This window comes from Vigna radiata, chromosome 3, assembly GCF_000741045.1.
Source record: "Vigna radiata var. radiata cultivar VC1973A chromosome 3, Vradiata_ver6, whole genome shotgun sequence".
Lineage (NCBI taxonomy): Eukaryota > Viridiplantae > Streptophyta > Magnoliopsida > Fabales > Fabaceae > Vigna > Vigna radiata.
The window spans coordinates 10,811,959-10,832,944 of NC_028353.1; the positions used below are offsets into that span (position 1 = coordinate 10,811,959).

A 20,986-nucleotide genomic window follows, 5' to 3' on the forward strand; every position below is an offset into this window, starting at 1 on the left:
AAGAAATGGATTTGTGGATATATCACTTGATAAAGGGATAAGCCAGAAACACTCCTGAACCGTGCGATCTAAAAAATCGTACACATCAACGGCGTAACGCCAATAGAACATGCGAGCCACAGGAATGACTCCGAAAGGAAAGTAATACATATGAAATAAGACTAAGCAATGCACAAAACAAAACAACCATATTTTCCCATCTCTCTTCCACTGTCATCAGCATGGCCACCGTCACCACCCAAGCCTCCGCCGCCATTTTCCGGCCATGTGCCTCAAAATCTAGGTTTCTGACCGGGTCTTCCGGGAAACTGAACCGGGAAGTGAGTATGAGGCCAATGGGGTGTCCTCCTTCTGCATCTTTCAAGGTTGAAGCCAAGAAAGGAGAGTGGTTGCCAGGCTTGGCCTCCCCAGCTTACCTTAATGGCAGGTGAGTACTGGCGATGTATAATTTTATGTATCTATTCTTCTTTGCTCCGATGAAAAGGGATTCATAATTATTAACTGGTGTTCTTGTGATACTGATAGTCTTCCCGGTGACAACGGGTTTGACCCTCTGGGGCTTGCTGAGGACCCAGAGAATTTGAGGTGGTATGTTCAAGCTGAGCTTGTGAATGGACGCTGGGCCATGTTGGGTGTTGCAGGAATGTTGCTTCCTGAGGTTTTCACCAAATTGGGAATCATCAATGCCCCTCAATGGTATGATGCAGGGAAATCAGAGTACTTTGCTTCATCTTCCACCCTCTTTGTGATTGAGTTCATCCTGTTCCATTATGTGGAGATCAGAAGATGGCAAGACATCAAGAACCCTGGCAGTGTCAACCAAGATCCCATCTTCAAGCAATACAGCTTGCCCCCACACGAGACTGGATACCCTGGTAGTGTGTTCAACCCCTTGAACTTTGCACCTACTTTGGAGGCCAAGGAGAAGGAACTTGCCAACGGTACATGCTTTTTTCTCTCTTAATCTATTCATCTGTTCATTCTTTTTGTACAACTCTGTAGCTAACCTTGTTTGGTTGTAATCTGTGTAGGGAGATTGGCTATGTTGGCATTCTTGGGATTCATAGTTCAACACAACGTGACAGGGAAAGGACCATTTGACAACCTCTTGCAGCATCTCTCTGACCCATGGCACAACACCATCATCAACACAATTCGTGGCTACTAAGTTTTAATCTAATGACATGATGATAAAAGCCTGTTTCCCTCTCGTGTAATCCTGAATGGGTGAATTTTGAGACAGATTTGGGCATGATTGTAATGATCCTTCTATTTTCATGTACAGAGGAACTGAGATGGTTTTATATTGTGGTTTAGATCCAAGTCAGTTAATCAGTAACTAAGCATGATATTTTTTAAGAACAAAATCAAAACTCGAATACAGTATTTCCCAAGTATGTAAAATTGAATTCCGGATTTTATAGAAAATTAATTTATAACTTGGATCGCTACATCGAATATCATAACTCTATAGCATGATATACAAGTCTGTTCACACTTCTGAAATATTTTTATGTGGCCAAATTCACAAGTCTTGTAGAATAGATATAGTTTGTTAACACATCTGGTGGCTAAAACTAAATCTAAATCCCAGCAAAATGAAAAATTCTAATTCGAACCAATGGGGATCTCCTAGCTATGGAGAAATTCTCCAATCCCAAGCCCTAAGCCAAATCAGAAAAACAATCATGAGTGGTGAATATTCTCACACCTATTTTCGAAAATTGATTTTTGTATCTCTCATTTTCTTTTCTTATACTCATCTCTTAACAAGTTTTTTGTATTAATTTTTCTAAAACACCCTCTTCCTATAAACTAGTTCTAGATGCTACTTAAGTATCCCATAGACTAATTTCTAAAATTAACAATTCTTGGTGACCATATATTTTTACAAATATAACTTTGGGAATGTTAGAAAAGAAGAAAGAATAAAATATTGTATTTCTTATTCATAATAAGGAGAGAGTACAATTGATATATATAATTGTTGGAAGTCCCACATCGACTAGAGATGAGGCCATTTAAGTGTATATAAGTGGGTGCAAACCTCACCCTACAAGCCGGTTTTGTGGGGTTGAGTTAGGCTTAAAGTCCACTTCTAACAGGGAAATCAACTTTTGGTTTATCCATATTAGTGATCAACATTTTACTATTAGTGACCTCAAATTCATCTTGATTTCTTCTTTTTATAGAGACAATTGATTAATCGTGATAGACTACCATATTCTTATTATTTCATGATTTTGTATTCGTATCTAATCTTATGTATAATTTAATCGAAAAAATGTAAATACATCTTTAGAGATACAGAATTTGTATATTTTTACTTTCATAACTTAATGTTTTTAAGTATTCATACAATTGGATTATCTAATAAATTACTTAGATATAATCAATTCAAAAGATTATGTTGAGTTTTATATTAATTTGATCAAATGTAGTCTAATTCAAACTAAGCCACTTTTATACTTGTTGGGTGAATTTGGTATGAGTAATTCAAGATCTAATTCGAGATTCATATTTTAAAATTACTAGGTAAATATATGTATATAATGTTAAATTTACCTACAGATCAAAATTGATAGGTTAATATTCATATGTAATGTTAAATTTATCTACAAATTATAATTAATAGGTAATATCCATATGTAATATTCAATTTATCAATGGATTTATATCCATATTTAATGATCAGTAAGTAAATCATGATTTTTTGTTATTATGCTAGAGGTCCAAAGAATATTTAATTGTATCTTATGATGTTAATATGCTAAGTGGAGCTTGATCATGTTGATAAGTTTAAAAATCTTGTGTAAATATCTTTATCTCTTATCTTTTTCATATTACATGTTATTAACTTGTGTCTAACCTAAGGAGGAGAGTTTTACTATTGTCTATATAGGTTTGTATATTACAAAGAGCATTATATGGTCTTAAACAAGTTAATAGAGAACACTTTTTTCAATTGTCTTCATTTCTCGTTATTGTTGGATATAAACAATCTAAGCATATTGTTCACTTTTCATTAAATCTACTCATGCTTCTTTCATTGCTATTTTGGTCTATGTTGATGATATCATCTTGGCAGAAAATGATAGTGATAAAATCTTGCACGTAAAACAAGCCTTAAATACTTCCATTCAGATCAAGGATTTAGGTGAGCTAAAAAAATTTCCTTAGCCTTGAAGTGGCAAGAAGCAAACTAATGGCAACTCCTTTAGGGATTTCCCATCTAAAGAAGTATCAACTTAGACTAAGACAAATAAAGGGAAGTGAATAAAGACTTTCAACAAAAGCTCTTTCCTTATCCAAGTCTTAGATGGATTCTCTTTACTATATACATTTACATTGTTTTGTAGGACACTAATAAAGGTTGCAAATCATGCCTATGCATCCTAGGAAGCTTGTCAAGCAAGAAAGGGCAAAGGAGGCAAAGAAGAGTGCATTTTAAGTGTTTTTTGGATTGTAGAAATTGGCTTCCGGATTGGACTGCAAGGCAAAATTGCCTTCCGGATTATGCAGGGCACCAACCACAACCTTCTTGAACTCAACCATTTTTTACAACTTTTATTTTTTAACACGTGCTTAATTGTTGGATTTTGAAACTTGCACACCAAGCTTTGTAGTTTCTCCAACACACTTCTTCTGTAAATATAGAAGCTTGCAAGGCAAGTTTTAGAGCCCTCTCTTCATCTATAAAAGATAGGTGTACTTCCATGTAATTTCCAACTTGAATGCCTTAGTGAAATGTTTGTCCAACCATTCCTTGCTTCGAGTTCATCGTTTGTGCCTCTTTAGCATGTTTTCCTCTAGCTTCCTTCCCCTTTGGAAGGTTGTCTGAGCTTGAGATTCAACACACACACACACACTTACATCCTCCACAAAACATTTCATCAAACACCTAGTGCGCATTAGAACATTCATCATTATTTTCATTCCACTGCATTGTTGAGACTTTGGCAAGTGCACCAAATCGCTCAAGTAGTAAAACCGGTAAGACCGGATATCGTTTCCCAAGAGACTCGGTCAGTACTTTACAATCGTATAATTGCTAACTAATTTAAGCTAAAGAATGATTCCATTTTAGTGTGAGATTGTGCAATGAAAGTAAAAGTCATGCATAAGTAAAGGTTTGAACTACTTGGGGCCAAAACACGTGAAAATGAGATGATTAATGAATGTGTGGAATGAATATGTTGGAGAATGATTTCAACTTATACAATCATATGCAAATGCACCCAACCACTCTTCTTCATTAACTTGTTCTTGTCAACTAGCTAAGATACTTAAACCCAATCCCTTGGTGAGAAAGCCTAGGTTCACTTGTAAAATCCCAATCCCTTGGCAACCCAACAAGTTCACCCGCATTAAGAAAAGAAGTTTAAGACAACCAAAGGTCCTAGTTCTATCCCTAGACACTATTTTCTTTAGGTGTTTATGTTCATTTCAAGGTTCACAAAATATTTCCCAATACTAAGCAAACCCTAACATCATGCCATGGTTGATCAAGTCATAACAAGCTTTAAGAATAGAAATAAACACTAACAAGAAAAGCATATTTTCATTTAGAACAAGTGCATTTACAAAAGGTTTGTATAGTTTACATCATTCCCCAACATAAAAGAACTTAGCTCTCCATAGTCATGGAGAGCTTGAGCTTACAATGGAAGAAAATGGGGTAGAAGGAGACCCAAGGAAGAAGAAGGGTGAGTTCCCACAGCCCAAAACTTGCTCCAAGAGGTCCAAAACGATGCTTCAGAGCTTCAGCCGCCAAGAAGTTACAACCCTCGAAAACTGTATGCCTTTTATAGGTCTAGGAGTCCAGGGGCCCCCATGCCCTCTAGGGGCGCCCAGGTGTGACCAATCAGGAAAAACAGCGAGCCACCCTTTAGGGGCGCCTGGGCGTGGTCAAATGGGCAAAACTGCGAGTTGAAGGGCGTTGGGCGCCCTTTAGGGGCGCCTGGGCGCCACTTGTGCAGAGAAACATCTTCAAATCTTCATCTTCTAGGCTTTTCCTTGGTACTCCACTTTCAAGAGCTTAAATGCCTTTCCAAAGCAAACAAAGTTCCTACAAATTTTGAGGAATTAGTGATGAAAACTAATGTGTATAACCTAAGCTGAATTTATTCACAAAGTTAGATTAAAAAGAGGATCAAACGTGTTTCAAGCTTCAGGAGTGTTGATTTGGCAAGAAAATTGCACCATATATAATGGTAAAAATTACTGTTATCATGCATACATCTGGATCATGAAGCTACTCAATCTTGAAGAGTGGATTCGTTTCTATCACAAACAAGGCCTATTAAGTAACGTAAATATGCCTTGGAAATAATACTTCTGACTAGCCTTTTAGCTTTTAAGATAGCATCTACTCGAATTGATAATGCCAAGAAACTTTTATCATCTTCTCGAGACCTTTACTATGATGTGTCTGCATATAAACATCTTATAGGGCGACTCATGTATCTAACAAACACTGGACCTAACATTTCTTTTTCAGTGCATAACCTAGAATAATTTCTTTCCAATCTAACTCGTGATCACTACAATGTTGCATTAACAGTTCTTCGTTGAATGCACTAGTATTGGGCTTATTTTTCCATTTACCACAACTCTCCAATTGAAGGAATACAGTGACAGTGATTAGGCTTCATGCCCCAATACTATGTAATCTATTACTGGATATTGTATTTATCTTGGGTCATTTATCATATCTCGGAAATGCAAGAAGCAAACCATACTGTATAGGAGTTTTTGTGAACCATAATATAAAGCAATGATAGTAGTGACATGTGAAATTCAATGGCTCATTTTTCTCCTACTAAACTTGGAAATTCATTTCCAGGTTGCAACTCAACTGATGGTATACCCCTTATCCATGGCCAAAGCACATTCAAGAAGAGTTAGAGTCATCTATGCAACATGAAGGAAAACTCTTTCTCTTAGGCCATTATGGAGCACCTTTAGTATATTAGGAGTATTTAAACCTTATATTAAGGGTCAAGTAGTGTAAGATTTCTTCGTTAGACCTCGTATTGCGGGTTAAGTAGTGTAAAATTTTTGAATAATCTTACTTAAGTTGTAGGGCAATATTTATGTCTAGCATAAGCTAATATTGGGTTATTAGTTTTGTAACCCTATCTTGGTAGAGGATGTCCCACATGAAACATGGTGGCCACATGGCAAGCTCATAATAAAGAGTTTTCTTACAAAGGTTGTGGTCATGTGTCATTTTTCTAGTGGGGAACTGTTGCTCAAGTGACTTTCCACATGAAAAACTCTTAGTGGAGTGTTTTCTTACAAAGTTAGTGGCCATGTGTCACTTTTCTAGTGGGAAACTTTTGCTTAAGTGGATTTCCACATGACAAGCTATTAGTGGAAAGTTTTCTTACAATGGCGCGTAGTGGTCATATGTCATTTTCTTAGTAGGGAACTTTTGCTAAAGTTGTTTTCCACATGGCATTCTAGAAGTGGAAAGTTTTTCTATAAGTTAGAGTGTCACATGTTAAGCTCTCATTCACTAAGATAGGATTTCTAGGGTTTGGTGCAAGATAGTATTTTAGGGTTTTGGTCTACTTTGAAGACACCTTCATTTTTAAATAGAGGTGTCTCCCACCTTGTAAACCCACTTTGAGAATTTAACGTTATGCTGCCAAAATATTTGTGCAACCATATATTGTATCAAGTCAAGGCTAAAACATCCTATGTGGTTTTTTCTAGCCACCATTCTCTAGAGTTAGCTCAACCTCTCAAGAGAGCCATCAAACACCTTCATCCCACCATAAACACTCATAAACCGAGAGCACCTTCTCCATCCAACCCTTCCTTCTGCTCCAACCTCACCTTCATGGTCTCGTCTTCATGCTTTGGCTCAACCTAGCTTAAGGAAGAGCCTATTATCTACTTTACTGTGACAACCAAATAGCAATACATATTGCAACTAATCTAGTGTTTCATGAGCATACTAAACATATCGAATTGGATTGCCATATTGTTAGAGAAAAGAAACAAAATGGTTTGTTGCACCTATTGCACATTTCTTCTTAGCAACTTGCAAACATTTACATTAAGGCTCTTAGTCCTCAACAATTTCATTTTCTTTGTTCCAAGTTGGGTCTGTTGAATGTTTACTATCTGCTTTACTGTGACAACCAAATAGCAATACACATTGCAACTAATCTAGTGTTTCCTGAGCATAATAAACATATCGAATTGGATTGCCATATTGTTAGAGAGAAGAAACAAAATGGTTTGTTGCACCTATTGCACATTTCTTCTTCTTAGCAACTTGCAAACATTTACGCTAAGGCTCTTAGTCCTCGACAATTTCATTTTCTTTGTTCCAAGTTGGGTCTGTTGAATGTTTACTTACCAGCTTGTAGAGTGTTGTCAAGAAAACTAGTTTAAAAGGAAGTTGATAATTATTAGGATTAAGTTATTATATTTTTTGTGCAAATTTGTGCATTTATGTTAATAGTGGTAGAGTGTGAATTGAGATAATAGTTTGGATAACTACCAATAATCATGGAGTGTGTACTTAGATAATAGTTTGAAAAGTTATAAGATAAGCCTTGATTAGACGATTGTATGATAGTCTTTTAATATATTTGTACAATTTTTGGATTAAAAAATATAAGTTGTTATGCAAATATATGTGGACTTGTTCTTCCTTTTCAAAATGCAAAAGATAAAAACTTCATAAATCTTATTCTTCCTTTCTTTTTCTATTATATTCATTCCTTTTTTTATGTCTAACTAAGAAAAATTATGACCCTTAGACTCTTATTGGAGTCTTTCACTTTGAAGAATGATAAAACCTTATACAATATGTTTAAAAGGATAGAAAACCTTCCAACAAGATAGAAATCCTATATTAGGTCTCTCATTAACCGGGATGAATATAAAATTATTAGACAATGTACCAAAAAAAGTAAGAAGCAAAAATAATCATTACCAAAATGTTTTCTAACTTAGAAAAATTAAGAGAAACAAACTCTTAAGAATATTTATTATTACAATTTAAATATCAAATAACATATTTAAAAATTTCATTATATAAAAACGTAAATCCTCGTATGCAAAACAAAAAATTGTCTAAAAAGTTGTATATATTTTAAAACAATTTTGAAAGTACATTTTACAACAATGGTATATTTATAATCACATTTTGTAGGTGAGTGATTAATTGTCGTAGTTCAAAAGTTAAAATTTTCATATGATCCTCTTATTTGTAATGAAATCGGAATCTCCTTTTTCTTTAAAATGTGTAATGAATAGACTATTTTTTTGTTAATTTCAACAAAATAGCTTGAAGAGTTGGTCAGCTGTAATATTTAATCAATTATGTGTCATTTTGTTCAATAATGCATTGTAAGTGACGTGTTCAATACGTCTTTGCTCCACCTCTTAAAGGTGATGATGGTTCTGACATGGCCAGCTAACAGTGTTCAATTTAAACGGCTTCGTTCAATTTGGATATTCTAACAAACAATTAAACTTCAAAATCCTCCTATCTACCTCTTGGCATCACAAGACTTCAAAGAAAATCCAATCAGAAAAATAAACGAAATTTGACTCCACGAGTTTCCAAAACTTATCATAAGCGTTCCCCACAAAAACTCGTAAATATTTCATACAAGTTGAAAACATCAATTCTTTTCAAGCTTTAAGACTGCAGTCATCAGCTGGCCGAAAATATTAGTACAAAAGTGTATGAAAGCAATTAGTTTTCAAACTTTCTGAAACTGTCACAATATACAGAAAACTCTATTTAATGAGAATGTGACAAGTTGAAAGGAAAAAAAGTTATTATATATATTTACTAAATTTATAGGATAACTTCACTTCAGAAGGTATAAGTCTCAACTTTCCAGTTAAATTTTATTTTATTTAATTACTTTCAGGTGAAACAAATTGATGTTCTTGATTTTCAATAAAATATTAATTGTTATGTTAAACATGCTTTTAATTCTAATAGATTATCGGATTTCTATCTAGTAGTTTCTAATTATCATTTTGAAATTTTGTGTTCCTAATAACTTAATTCATTTATTTTATTTTTCCCTAAAGTATACCAAACACTTTATTTCACTATTTAAAACGCAATCTAAATCACTCTTTTTTTTTTTGGAGAAACACAAAATGGCATTTTTTAGCGACAAAAGGATTAAATAATATTTATCAAAGGCACAAAATAGAAATCCAATAGTTTATAAAAAAAATAAATCTTAATTATTATTTCTAATTTACATCAAATAACTATATGAATTTGAGACAATAGACTAGTTCATTTAATTGGAATCCATGGAAGACAAAATCTAATATTTACGGATCCTTTTAATTTTGTTTAACTTTGGTCCAATATATGTAATCCGTAAACTAAACGAGCTTGTTCTTTTTGTTAAACTACTACATATTTAAAATTTATAATAGTTAAGATATATTATAAGAGGTTCATTTGAAATTAGACGATGAACTTAAAAAACATATGGACTTCAAATTTTTTTAAATTTAATTTATTGAGAGTTTTGTTTTCATAGACTGACCCTTTTTAACTACAGGTTACTTGGGGTGGACCATACCAAGATACTGTAGCTGAATTATTGTGTCAACCAGGCTAACCTAGCCCATTAAAAAATGAATCAATGTTAATGGGCCTTGGGCCATGTTAGGGTTATGGCCATAGAGTAAAGGGCTTTTCTTCTTGCACTTCCCTTTTCTCTTCCTGCACCCACATAAATCCCATAATCACCAAATTATCTCATTAAAATTATAATCAAATTGTATAAGTTACTTCTGCAACTATTTTTTAAAATGTATTATGGATTTTAGATAATATGAAAAGTATTTTCAAATTGAAAACACATTTTGGAATATGTAATTCGTAATACATTTTTAATGAGTTGTGTACGTAAAATCCCACTAAAAATAATATAAACACTCCAATGCATGGACTAAATTGAGCATTGAAATATCTTTTTGCATGCACACCGTTCCTCCACACAAAAACCAAAATCTATCACAGAAAATTGAAGACTTCGAACACCTTAAGATGAATCGATAAGAGATCATGTGATTTAATCTTCTTGACATTGTAAGAACCAATTCATTGTTTATCACTAATACAACACAAATGCACCACCATCTTCAAACAACTCAATTTCCCTCACTTTTATACTTTTTCTAATATAACTAGATTAGCCTTGCAATGAAACATTAGTGGTACATTTTACATCTTTGTAGGGACTTGTTACAAAATTTACAAATGTATCAAATCGTATAAGTAATAAAGTGGATAAGTTTATATATCATTTCCCACATAGACTTGTATTGTTCAAAAAATTATGTTTATTCACTAATTAAGGCTAAAACCTTTAAAAGAATGAAAATTGTTGATGTGTATGAAATAAATTTAAAACTGAGAAAGCAATAAAATTTATAAAATTACTATATGATAAAGAGTTCACAAGAGTTATATTTTATGCATCAAATCAATATGAAAAACGCTAAAAAATATAATTTCAATTCTTATTCTAGCATTCAACCACTATTTAAGAAATCCTAATATCTTAAAGACAAGTCTAAATTTAGTAATAAGAACCCTAATGTCTTAGACTTTTCTTATTAAAATTTTGCATTAAGCATTAAATTTGAATGTTAGGAATAACTGATGCTAAACTCTATGTCTAGATGTTCAATAAATTAGTTGTTTTATTCTAATCTAAGTTCCAACATTGTGTCCAATAATCAAATGTCCACATATATGTAATAAATCAATTTATGTAGTTGAGATTGAGAATAGAACCAAAGAGTAATGAAAAATAAATATATTGAATAGTAGAAATCATAAAGATTAAGATACATTTAGTCCAACCTCGTGAATAAGGGACTTAGTTACTCATATACATTTTTAGCATTAGAAAAGAATAATGAACAACGTCTCTAACTTTTAGAATGAGCCTTTGTCATATATCTCTTAGAGTTAGTTTCCTATGTTCTAAGGATGTGTCTTTCTAACTCTAACAAGCCTCTTATTTATAGGATATGGTCGAATTTGTTCGAATTGGACTAAGTTTGAAATTTGTATTTGATTTTTGTAATTAAAGTAAAAAAAATATATTGACAATTGAAATTTGTACTTGATTTTTGCAATTGAAGTAACCAAATCTATTTATCACTGATTTTGTTGAAATATTTTTCAATTTTCAATGATTCCCATTTATTTGATTTTTGTAATTAAAGTAACTCAGTATGTTGATAATTGATTTTGTTAGAATATTATTCAATCTTAAGTAATTTTTATTCATCTACATAATATTTTTACAAATAAAAACTAAATATTTATATTTCATAATTTATTAAATAAAAATCTTAATTATCTAAAAAGTAATAATAAAAATAGTAATGAAAGATAAAAATAAAGAAAATAAGGACAATGAGAATATCAATTATCAGGACTATCACCGAATCTTAGACACCACCATCAACAACTGTTTTATAAAGTGAAACCGATGATGGAGGGACATGCCTCACAAATGGCGTGTCCTTATTTCTCACACATATATTAGTAAAGTGTCTACTTCAAAATAATTTTTTTTATTTCTAACCTATTTTTGATATATGGCTCCAAAATATTAATAAAAAGAAATAAAATGGTTTTCTAAAAGCCAATACTTGTAAACTTATTGTATAAGTTTCTATTATGATTATAAAAATAAATAACAAATTTTATATGATCACTACTTTTCACTTTTTAGATATTTGATATATGGATTAGATTCATTTTTATATTAAATGACAATATGTTTAGATTATTATATTATAAATGATTTTTAATATATAAATATTAATTGTTAAACTAAATAAATTTATAATGATCTGATATATAGGTGTGTGTTCTGGCATCCTACATTTTTGAACTGCACATGTTGAACTGTCCTTGTCTATATCGTGTAGAGTGTCCTTGTGATGCTACAATGAATCAAACACAGCTATAACATTCAGTTTTGAGAATGACTTGGTAATATAAGAGAAATGGTTAGATTATGAAGCTAATTATCCTAATTAAAATAAGCTAATTGTGCTAATTAAGATTCATAGCCAAGGTCTGATTAAAAAGAGATACAGTTTCCACGAAAACAAGCAATTCAATTTCAGTTAGTAGTACTATATACCACACACTGCAAAACTGAGAATGCAGTGTTCATAGTTATTTAAAAACCAAACAAATCCTACCTCAGCCTGGCCATGTTTTTTACATTGAAACCTGTACATTTGTGACAAGTTTCAGGCATATCACTCAAAGTTGAAGGTGGAAAATTTTCTCTTTGTTCTAATAAATTCCTTCTTTAGTAAATTTATGTACCCTTTCTGAGTTAATTGAGGATTATCTCAGTTTAGAATTTAAGAACAAAGTTCTCTGGTATATTAGTAAAACAACCAGTTTTGATTCTGTGTTTTTGTGTATTCTTATACTTAAAAAAACTATACTGTACCGACATCCAACTATGTTAACTTTGATTTAGATCCCATGTTCTTGACGAACAATTTGAATGTAACAAATCAAAATACTGCATTGTTGAAGCTGGATTGACAGTGATATGGCATTTGCACTTATTCTTCAGGTTTAAGATAACGTCATTGCTCTTATTGAATACAAGAATTTTGGTATCTTAAGTAATAAGACATTCTGTCTTTTCCATTACACTGTATAGGGATAAGTCACTAGTTTAGTTTTGCTACTAAAATTCTGTACTTACACGTGCTGAGCTGAAGCAAAAGTTCGAAATGAGAATTATAAATCTGATAGTGAAAGGAATAGAATGGAGTTACCTTTTCAATCTTGAAGGATATAATTCAAACAAATGTTTAAATGGAACAAACACCAATTGGAAAGAAGAAAGAAACTAAAACTTTGAATTTCATATGGGCAAAACCTGCAGTATTGGGAGAAATTGTTTTAGGTGGGCATTTCTTATCATGGCCATTTAAAAAGGTATTTGACATGACTAAAGTTCTGTGAATCATGTTGAAAGTATACTTTATTTAAACATGTTCATACGCGTTGAACGCTGATTAGCACATATGGTAAGCACTATCCAATAAAATATTCACCCCATTAGAGAGAACTTATTATAGTAACACAGGAATGACAGATTATTAATTAGATAACTACGGTACAAAGATGCAATACGAAATGCAGAACCTCGCATTTAAGATCCAAATAATAGAGCAGGGAAAACGGGTAATCCGATTCGATCCGATCCTACGGATTGATTATTTAGTGAGTCAATCTGACCTGACTCATTTATTAGTAAGTCAGATAAATTCGAACCCGGTTCGACCTATCACGGATTGATGGGTAAACGGGTTGGCTCATTGGCCCACTTAATTATAACTTTTTTTAAATAAAAAAAATTATAAAGTTTCCATAATTCAAATCTAAACAAATTTCACTATCAAATCTCACTCTCACACGTGGATGTTTAATTAATTTTGAAAATGTGAAACTTCAATAATTTTTTCAAGCAAAAAATAATAATAAATATTTTTTTATAAAATTAAAATTAAATTTTAATAAAATAAAATTAGGTAAGTGGGTTGGTGAGCCAACCCGCCGATCACGGGTTCAACCCACATTAACCGGGTTTAAATGAGCCGGGTTGAAATTTGACCTGCATAAAAAAAATACAATATTTTCAAACCCAATCCGGCCCGAACCCGTGACAAGCCGGATTGACTCGCGAGTTGTGACTCATTTTGACCATTCTACCAAAGAGGTAGAAGAGTACACGGTTTTGGTGTAAATCTAAAGTAGAAAAGGTTGGCTATGATCATTCGAAGTTATTTGCTGTATTTTTTTGTTACAACTTGATTTATCAATCAGTGGAACAAGCCATGTATTTTTTTATGCTTTTCAACCCCTTTTTCTTTTGCATCGATGTGCCATTCTGAATTAAATGAATCAGTGTGCCACATATTGAGAGAAATTAAAAGGACTACTTGGCATTCTTCTTTATTAACTTTTTGTCAAAAAGCAGTGCTTCAAGTTCTCCTCACTTTCTTCAATATGCTTTTTCTGCTAACATTTTCCTCCCTTGCCTTTTTCCTTTTTGTGACACGCTTCCATTTTAGTGACACCTGAATTCATGGTCACTGGGGTAATATATCTGAGTGCAGGCCAAAATACATTTGACTTGACTAATTTCATAAATTTAAAAGTATAAGTAAGGCTTTGACTTTGTTAGTAACTGATAAATGGTGATGAGATATGAATGGGAGAGAACCTTAATATTGTACTTGAGTAGAACACAATTGACCTAATAAGGGGAAACAGATGTTTTACATGAACACAAAAACGGTGGTGAATGGTTGACTTGAAGTGCTAATGATCAATCCTTTGGTAAAGAAGATGAGAAGGTGATAAAAAAAACCAATTAGCATGAACTAATATGTTGATACAGTGGGTGCCTAACACATCCAATGCAAAAAACTATTATGGTTCATCCACTATATGTTATATTCAAATCAATTTAATATACAGATTCATGAAAAAGCTGTAGTGGGAAGCTGACTCCAAGTCCATTGAAGTTGACAATGGATTATAAAGAGGGATAAGAGCATGAAGCAATGATTCTGAAATTGCTTTTCTAGTAAGTCACCTTTATAAGTGGCCATGCTTCCTAGTCCAAGTGTTTCTGCTATATTCTTTTTATTATAATTATATTTCAGATGATCAAAAGAGAGGTGAAAATGGCTTAACAACTTCATTGGTCAAACCTTATAATAATAATAAAGAGTGTTATGCACTTTAGGCCAATAGAAGAAAACTGGTAGGGCCAATTGCATTGAACTATCAGCAAGTCTGTAGTATGGAGCACTTCCTCCATATGTCTGATCAGCTTTGCCATAGTTTATCATACTTGAAAAATGAATGACTAAAGGGCAAAAATAAAGAAACCTTTCCACCTTCATTTTCCCTTCTTTCTGGCACAAACTCACTTTCTGCTTCAAAACTAGTTAAATTCATTATTCATTACTGAATTTGGTAATTTAGTGCATATGTCAAATATCAGTTCATGGTCCAACTTTAAACTGAAATTATTTAGATGTTTGTTTTCATTTTTAACATCTTAAACTGAAATATTTTTAATTTCACACATTTAGTAAATTTGGCAGTGCCTTTTGCTAGTTTTATAAAAGTTTTTATGATTTTTTTTATATTAAAATGGGATTTTCTACACTGAGAGAGAAAATTTGAAAATTTTGTAATTTTATACTTGATATCATTATAACCTAAAAAAAACTAAAATTAATTTTATAGCACAGTCAATTAAAAAATAACCTTGATTATATTTTATGAAAAAGAGAATAAATTAATATTTTAAAAAAATGATTTAATTTTTTAAATTAAATATACTTAAATGATTAATTGTAAATGAAGTTAAAAAAAATTCTCTTATACAAATTTTAAAAGGTAAAAGTTTATTAGGAAATTATTTAGTGTGTTTTGTTTAAAATTATTTGATTACATTTACATTGAGAACTTTATTTTAGACATTTGGTACTTTGCATCCACTTTTTGTTAATCATAATGTTGTGAATAAATACAAGCATTGAATAATCACAAGTGACAGAAACCTTTTCATCCTTCCAAATGAGGGTGGTAGGAATGATAGATATGTTAGGGAAGTAAAAGAAAAATGAAGAAAATGTAAGTGTGATTTTCATTGGTGGCTAATATGGTAAAGGTGTGATTATAGCAGTGTGGAAGGAGGAAAAGGGGTATAGATATAAGAAAAAGTTTTTTTAACAATTCTTTCTTTTGATAACTTTTTGACAACGTATACGTGATAATTTGTGACTAGTCCGTTTTAAATGTTTTTTAAAATAAATTTAAACGGATCAATAAAACAGTAATACGTGTTCTGTTATAAAAATGTTGTTGAAAAAAAATTGTTAAAATATCATTGTCTATATATATATATATAAGAAATTGATGGGTAAAAATTAATGATGATGGTTACTTGCAATGATCTGTCTGTGTAGTTTTGGTTGTAAATTGAAATCTGGCATAGATATATGGAGGAAAAGGAATGAAGAATTGCTTTCCTTGAGAAAAGGAAAAGGGCAAAAAGGAAAAGATAAGAAAAGCCAAAAGTAACAAAAACTTAAGGGTCCCATCCCAACTCATCTTATTCCTAAACTCTCTGTGTGGCTTCTATTACATTCAACCTCAAAATATCTTTCTGTTTTCTTCTCATAACACTTATTCATTCATAATATCCACCACAATTCTTTAATCACAATTTATAAAATTCCAATGTCATAGGCTTTTGTCATTATTCATCTTAAATAATAAGTGCCAAAATGGATAATAGTTTCTTTAATAATTAATTACAGCTAACATATAATTGTCATTATCACAAAATATAAATTTGTATTACCAGAAAAATATGCGACCAAAACCAAATAGATACTTTCAATGGATAGACGCAAATAATAAATACAAATATTTATTACTTGTTTAATTTGCAAATAGAAATATCCTTTCTTCCAACCTTATAACATAGTTGTATTATCCAAACAAAATAAAATTTATATATATATATATATATATATTTAAGGTTGATAAATTGAGAGAAAGTATTCTAGTGGTCCATCCTTTGTGGTAGTTAAGATCCTTGGTGTAGAAAAAGTAGAACTAGGTGGCATATTTTAGATGCAAGTCTAAAGACTCAAAGGAGGGTTTAAGCGAAAGATCATTGACAATTTTTTTTAATAATTTTTTTATAACAAAATAAATGTTATTATTTTATTGGTTTTTTTAAATTTATATTTAAAAAAATATTTAAAATAGATTTATTATAATTTACTGTTATAAAAAATTGTTAAAAAATAATTGTTAAAAGAAATTTTTTCTAATATAAAAATATTCGTTCTCATTCCATTATACCTTCACACTTCATCATCATGCAACTCTAGGAATAACCAATGCTCTCTTCACTAACTTTAATCTCTTTTTAGCTTTCTAACAACACACCAGCCATATCACTCTCATAACATTATCGACTACCTTCGCATATTGCCGTCTTCTCTTTCTATACATTTTATTTTTATCTCTTTTAAAAAAAGAAAATGCTTGATTGATAACAAGAGAAGTATTTTTAACAACACTTTTTCAATAAATTTTTTATAATACATATATAATAACTTATGATTAGTCTATTTTAAATATTTTTTAAATATAAATTTAAATTGATCAATAAAAAAATAACATATATCTTATTATTAAAAAATTATTAAAAAATATAATCCAAATATCGTAATCCTTGATAATAATACCTCTCTACTGAGACATAGAATAGCATCCACAACTTTTCCACAAAGAACCAAACATAAAAAACATAAAAACAGAGGCAGTTTCATTTTCCATTTTCATATCAAAGATCAAAATACACTAGCTCTGATTTTTTATACATGGTAAAGACCTTTTTCCATCTCTAGCAAGTATTTTCACATATATTTATATATATATGTACATCAACTCAAACTCACCAAACTAAGTACATAAAAAGGGAAAAGAAAAAATATATAGTGTTACTGACATGAAAGACAGAAATTAGTTGCGACTTCCCAGCTCCACCAACTAAACCCTCCTAGTAGATTAGTTCCCCCAACCTATGCTGATCAAATCAGAGACTACCAACCTTCACTTCATGTCCATACCCCCATTGCTGAAAGATGGTCACCGTCTCCTACCAAGGTTGTTCTTGTTCTGTTTTTATTGTAAGTGCTGACTCGATCAAGAGTTCTCGTGAAAGTTAAGGGATCTAGACAAGGCTGCAGGGTTGGCCCTCAACACAGGAGAGGTTTCCATGACACCTTCTTTCTCTTCTTTCTTTGATTGGAACCCTTTGAACATGCCACCCCCACTCACACACTCGTTCTTGATCCCTAAAGTTGCCCATATTGAACTCTTGGCTGCCTCACTGGGGTCATCGATTCTCAAAGTTTTCGGCACCAAAACAGACCCGTTTCTCTGCCTCGAGGGTTCCTCATAGACGTGCTCTTGCTTCGCCGAGTCATCGTCCCTGGAGTGTTTCCCGAGAGTGGGAGAATTTGGACCAGAACCCGGAGACCTTGGAGCTGGGGCAGCATGGTGTGTGGGAAACCATGGAATGTTCCAAAATGCATGAGGGTAAAACGACATGGGAAACCCTGGAGGGCACAGAGCAGGTGCTGAGGGAACCCCGGAGTTCCAAGGATAAGCCCAAGGAACAGTGGAGATGCATGGAACATGGTGATGATGATGATGTATGAAACTGTTGTTGTTAGGCACCAATGATTCTTGTGACGTGCTTTTCCCACTTTCTTCATTGGAAACGGTGATGGATGATGCACTGGAGCAGTCATCATCTTTGTTTCTCTGATCCTCCATGGAGTGAAACCCGTTTCTTTTTTTCTTCTCTGCGAGGTTCAGGACTGATGCCATGGAATCACAAATTGGAGGGTCTAAACCAAAGCTGAGGACTCTACCATTGGGCTTCAAAAGATGAGTCCCGTTTGGGGAATCGATTCTTGCAGCTTGAAGTGCTTCAGAGATTGTGATATGGCGATAGTGAGAGGCTGAGTTTTTGTTCTTTCTCCTCCCTGCACCCACCGGCACGTTTCGCATGGTGCCCCCGGCGGTCCAGTACCTTTGGCACGCTTTGCAGAAGTAACGTGGCTGGTTCACATTGTAGTTGTTGTAGTAACAGAACTTGGTGTCCATGCTATTGCAGCGAGGACAAGGAAGAATTTTGTCTGGTTTTTTCAGCGTTTTATTGTTGTTGTCTTGTGAGTTGTTGGTTGCAGTAGCAGCACCAGTTGTGGTTGGATCGGTTTGATCGTTTTCTGACTTGTTGGATTTTGACTTTGCAGATTCTTCGTCTATGGAAGGTGTGTTTGGATTCTGAAGACCCTCTGCGGTGTTCTTAGAGTCTGCAGCATTTGGAGGAAGATCAGCTTCTTTCGTTTTCTCACTAACTTCTTCTGCAGGATCCTAATAATTTGCCAGTGTTTTCTTAATTAATGAAATGCATACTTTGGGATAACGAGTAACAACAAGCATACACAAGCTGATTCAGAGTTATGAGGGCAAACTTTTGTTTTTGTCATGTTCGTACCATTTTACTAATATGTACTCACTCGCAAATGACATAAATAACTCCAACCACAAGATAAAGAAGGTAGGAGAAAAGTAAAAACATTCTGTTGCTCCATTTTTAAAACAAAAAATGTATCTGTGTTTTGTGCATAGAGTAGGTTTTCTTCACTGATGAAGAAAAGCATGTAATTCGAACAGGACCAATGAATTTACCCATTGAAAGTTGTTCTATTTCACGATGCAAACATATTTTCCAGAACATGATATATACCAAGATGATGAAAGCAACAATCCTAAGGGTTAAGCAAATTACAAATTGTGGAACTGAAGAAGCTACCTTGGTAGATTATTACGAGTGAAAAACGTTCTATCTCAGCTAAGAAAAGTCTAAAAGTGAAAATTGGTGCTTTGAACTCAGATGGTAGATTATTAGCAGAAATATTTGACTAGCAGTATGAGTGGACTAAAACTGAACCGTGTTCACAAAAATACTGCTCCACCAGTCAGTTTACTCAGCATGAAAAGCAATTTGACCTAAAATTAAATACCCAGGTTCCTCGGGCATATTCAATCAGTACTAAAATGGAAACAAAAAACAAAAGACTCAGAAAATTACAGATAAAAAAAGAAGAAAAAAAAACTTCACTTCCCCTTCTAAATAAGGGAAGGATGCACACAACCTGAAATTAGCACGGTTTTGTAACTGAATACAAAAACTTTATGTATTTTACAATTGACTCTGCTTCGAGCACTGTGTTTCTGAAGTTGCAGATCCCATACACAAAAACCGAAAATAAGCATAGCCCGAAAAATATAATAATCCTAAATTTCAAAATCAAAACAAAATTATGAACTAATAATTTTAAAAAATAAAAATGAAAAAAGCGAACACAACCGTTTTACATTCGAAAACGAATACAGAAAAACTTGATGCAGAAAAGAATTACTGGGGAAGAATTTGAAAAGAGGGAAATTTTGGCACCCGAACGGAAAAATGAACCGACCCATGAATTGTTAGAACCTAGGTGCTGTTAATCACGTTACCTTATCTCTGTTGTCATCATCTTCAGCCTCTGAGTCAGCAACGTCGTCATCTACTACTTCTTCTTCTCCTTCTTCTTCTGCGTCTCTGACAACATCCACCGGCGGCGGTGGCGAGGGGGTGTGAGCGGCGGCAATGGTCGGAGCTTCGGGTTCTCCGGAAAAGGCAATCTTCTGGCCGAAGAGCCTAATTGCAGGGTCCTTATTTTCGAGCATTTTCTGAGAATTGAAACGGCAACGAGAGAAAGGAAAAACGCGCGAGGTGGTGTGTGTTAGGTTTACGTGTGTTGTGATTGAAGCAGGGTGGTTTGGTTATTACTACTACTACTGCAGGTGTTGTGTCTGTTACAGTGTGTTCGGTTTTTTTGAGGTTTGGGTTTTGATGAAAGTTGGCAATGGAAGCAGGACGAGGTGGATTTTGATCCGTTTAAACGAGTGCAGGGTGCCACGTCACAGAGGGGTTTGGATTCATGGCCACAAGTTTTTGTGGCTTGGAATAGATTTTCTTTTCAAGTGTTTGATTCTCTGAGTTGCACACTCTTTCTGTGCACCCCACTCGCCGCCACGTCAGCGTCTTCATCGAGGGTACCGCTGTTTTAGCCTTCGTGGAACAATTTTATTGGTTGCTTTCTTGATAATATTGTCCAACCAAAATTACGCTACATGGACTTCTTCCCTCTCTCTCTCTGTCAAAAATTTAATAAAGAAATTCAACATGATTGTATTATTGCTTTTAATAATTATTATTTCAGTCCTATTTTATTCTTTACTTTTAGCCTTTTTAATTTTGAAATACAT

At 33.1% G+C, this 20,986-nt stretch overlaps 2 protein-coding genes across 2 annotated transcripts; one reads left to right on the forward strand and one right to left on the reverse strand.

Annotated features, from left to right (window-relative positions):
- The first annotated feature begins 221 nt into the window (after nucleotides 1–221).
- Nucleotides 222–1,316, forward strand: LOC106756707 (chlorophyll a-b binding protein P4, chloroplastic). The gene is made up of 3 exons (XM_014639244.2): nucleotides 222–427; nucleotides 526–941; nucleotides 1,032–1,316. Exons 1-3 carry the CDS (start codon nucleotides 222–224, stop codon nucleotides 1,166–1,168), a joined length of 759 nt encoding a protein of 252 aa, XP_014494730.1. The 3' UTR covers nucleotides 1,169–1,316.
- A 16,078-nt stretch (nucleotides 1,317–17,394) lies between these two features.
- Nucleotides 17,395–20,657, reverse strand: LOC106757856 (cyclic dof factor 3). The gene is made up of 2 exons (XM_014640686.2): nucleotides 20,192–20,657; nucleotides 17,395–19,042 (listed from the first exon to the last, which is right to left on the reverse strand). The coding sequence occupies exons 1-2, from the start codon at nucleotides 20,402–20,404 to the stop codon at nucleotides 17,804–17,806; spliced, it is 1,452 nt and encodes a 483-aa protein (XP_014496172.1). The 5' UTR covers nucleotides 20,405–20,657; the 3' UTR covers nucleotides 17,395–17,803.
- Between the last annotated feature and the right edge of the window lie 329 nt (nucleotides 20,658–20,986).

Coding starts and splice junctions, on each gene's coding strand:
- LOC106756707 (XM_014639244.2), top strand. CDS start 222: ATGGCCACCGTCACCACCCAAGCCTCCGCCGCCATTTTCCGGCCATGT. Junction 428..525: donor CCAGCTTACCTTAATGGCAG/GTGAGTACTGGC, acceptor TGATACTGATAG/TCTTCCCGGTGACAACGGGT. Junction 942..1,031: donor GGAGAAGGAACTTGCCAACG/GTACATGCTTTT, acceptor TAATCTGTGTAG/GGAGATTGGCTATGTTGGCA.
- LOC106757856 (XM_014640686.2), bottom strand. CDS start 20,404: ATGCTCGAAAATAAGGACCCTGCAATTAGGCTCTTCGGCCAGAAGATT. Junction 19,043..20,191: donor ATGATGACAACAGAGATAAG/GTAACGTGATTA, acceptor GCAAATTATTAG/GATCCTGCAGAAGAAGTTAG.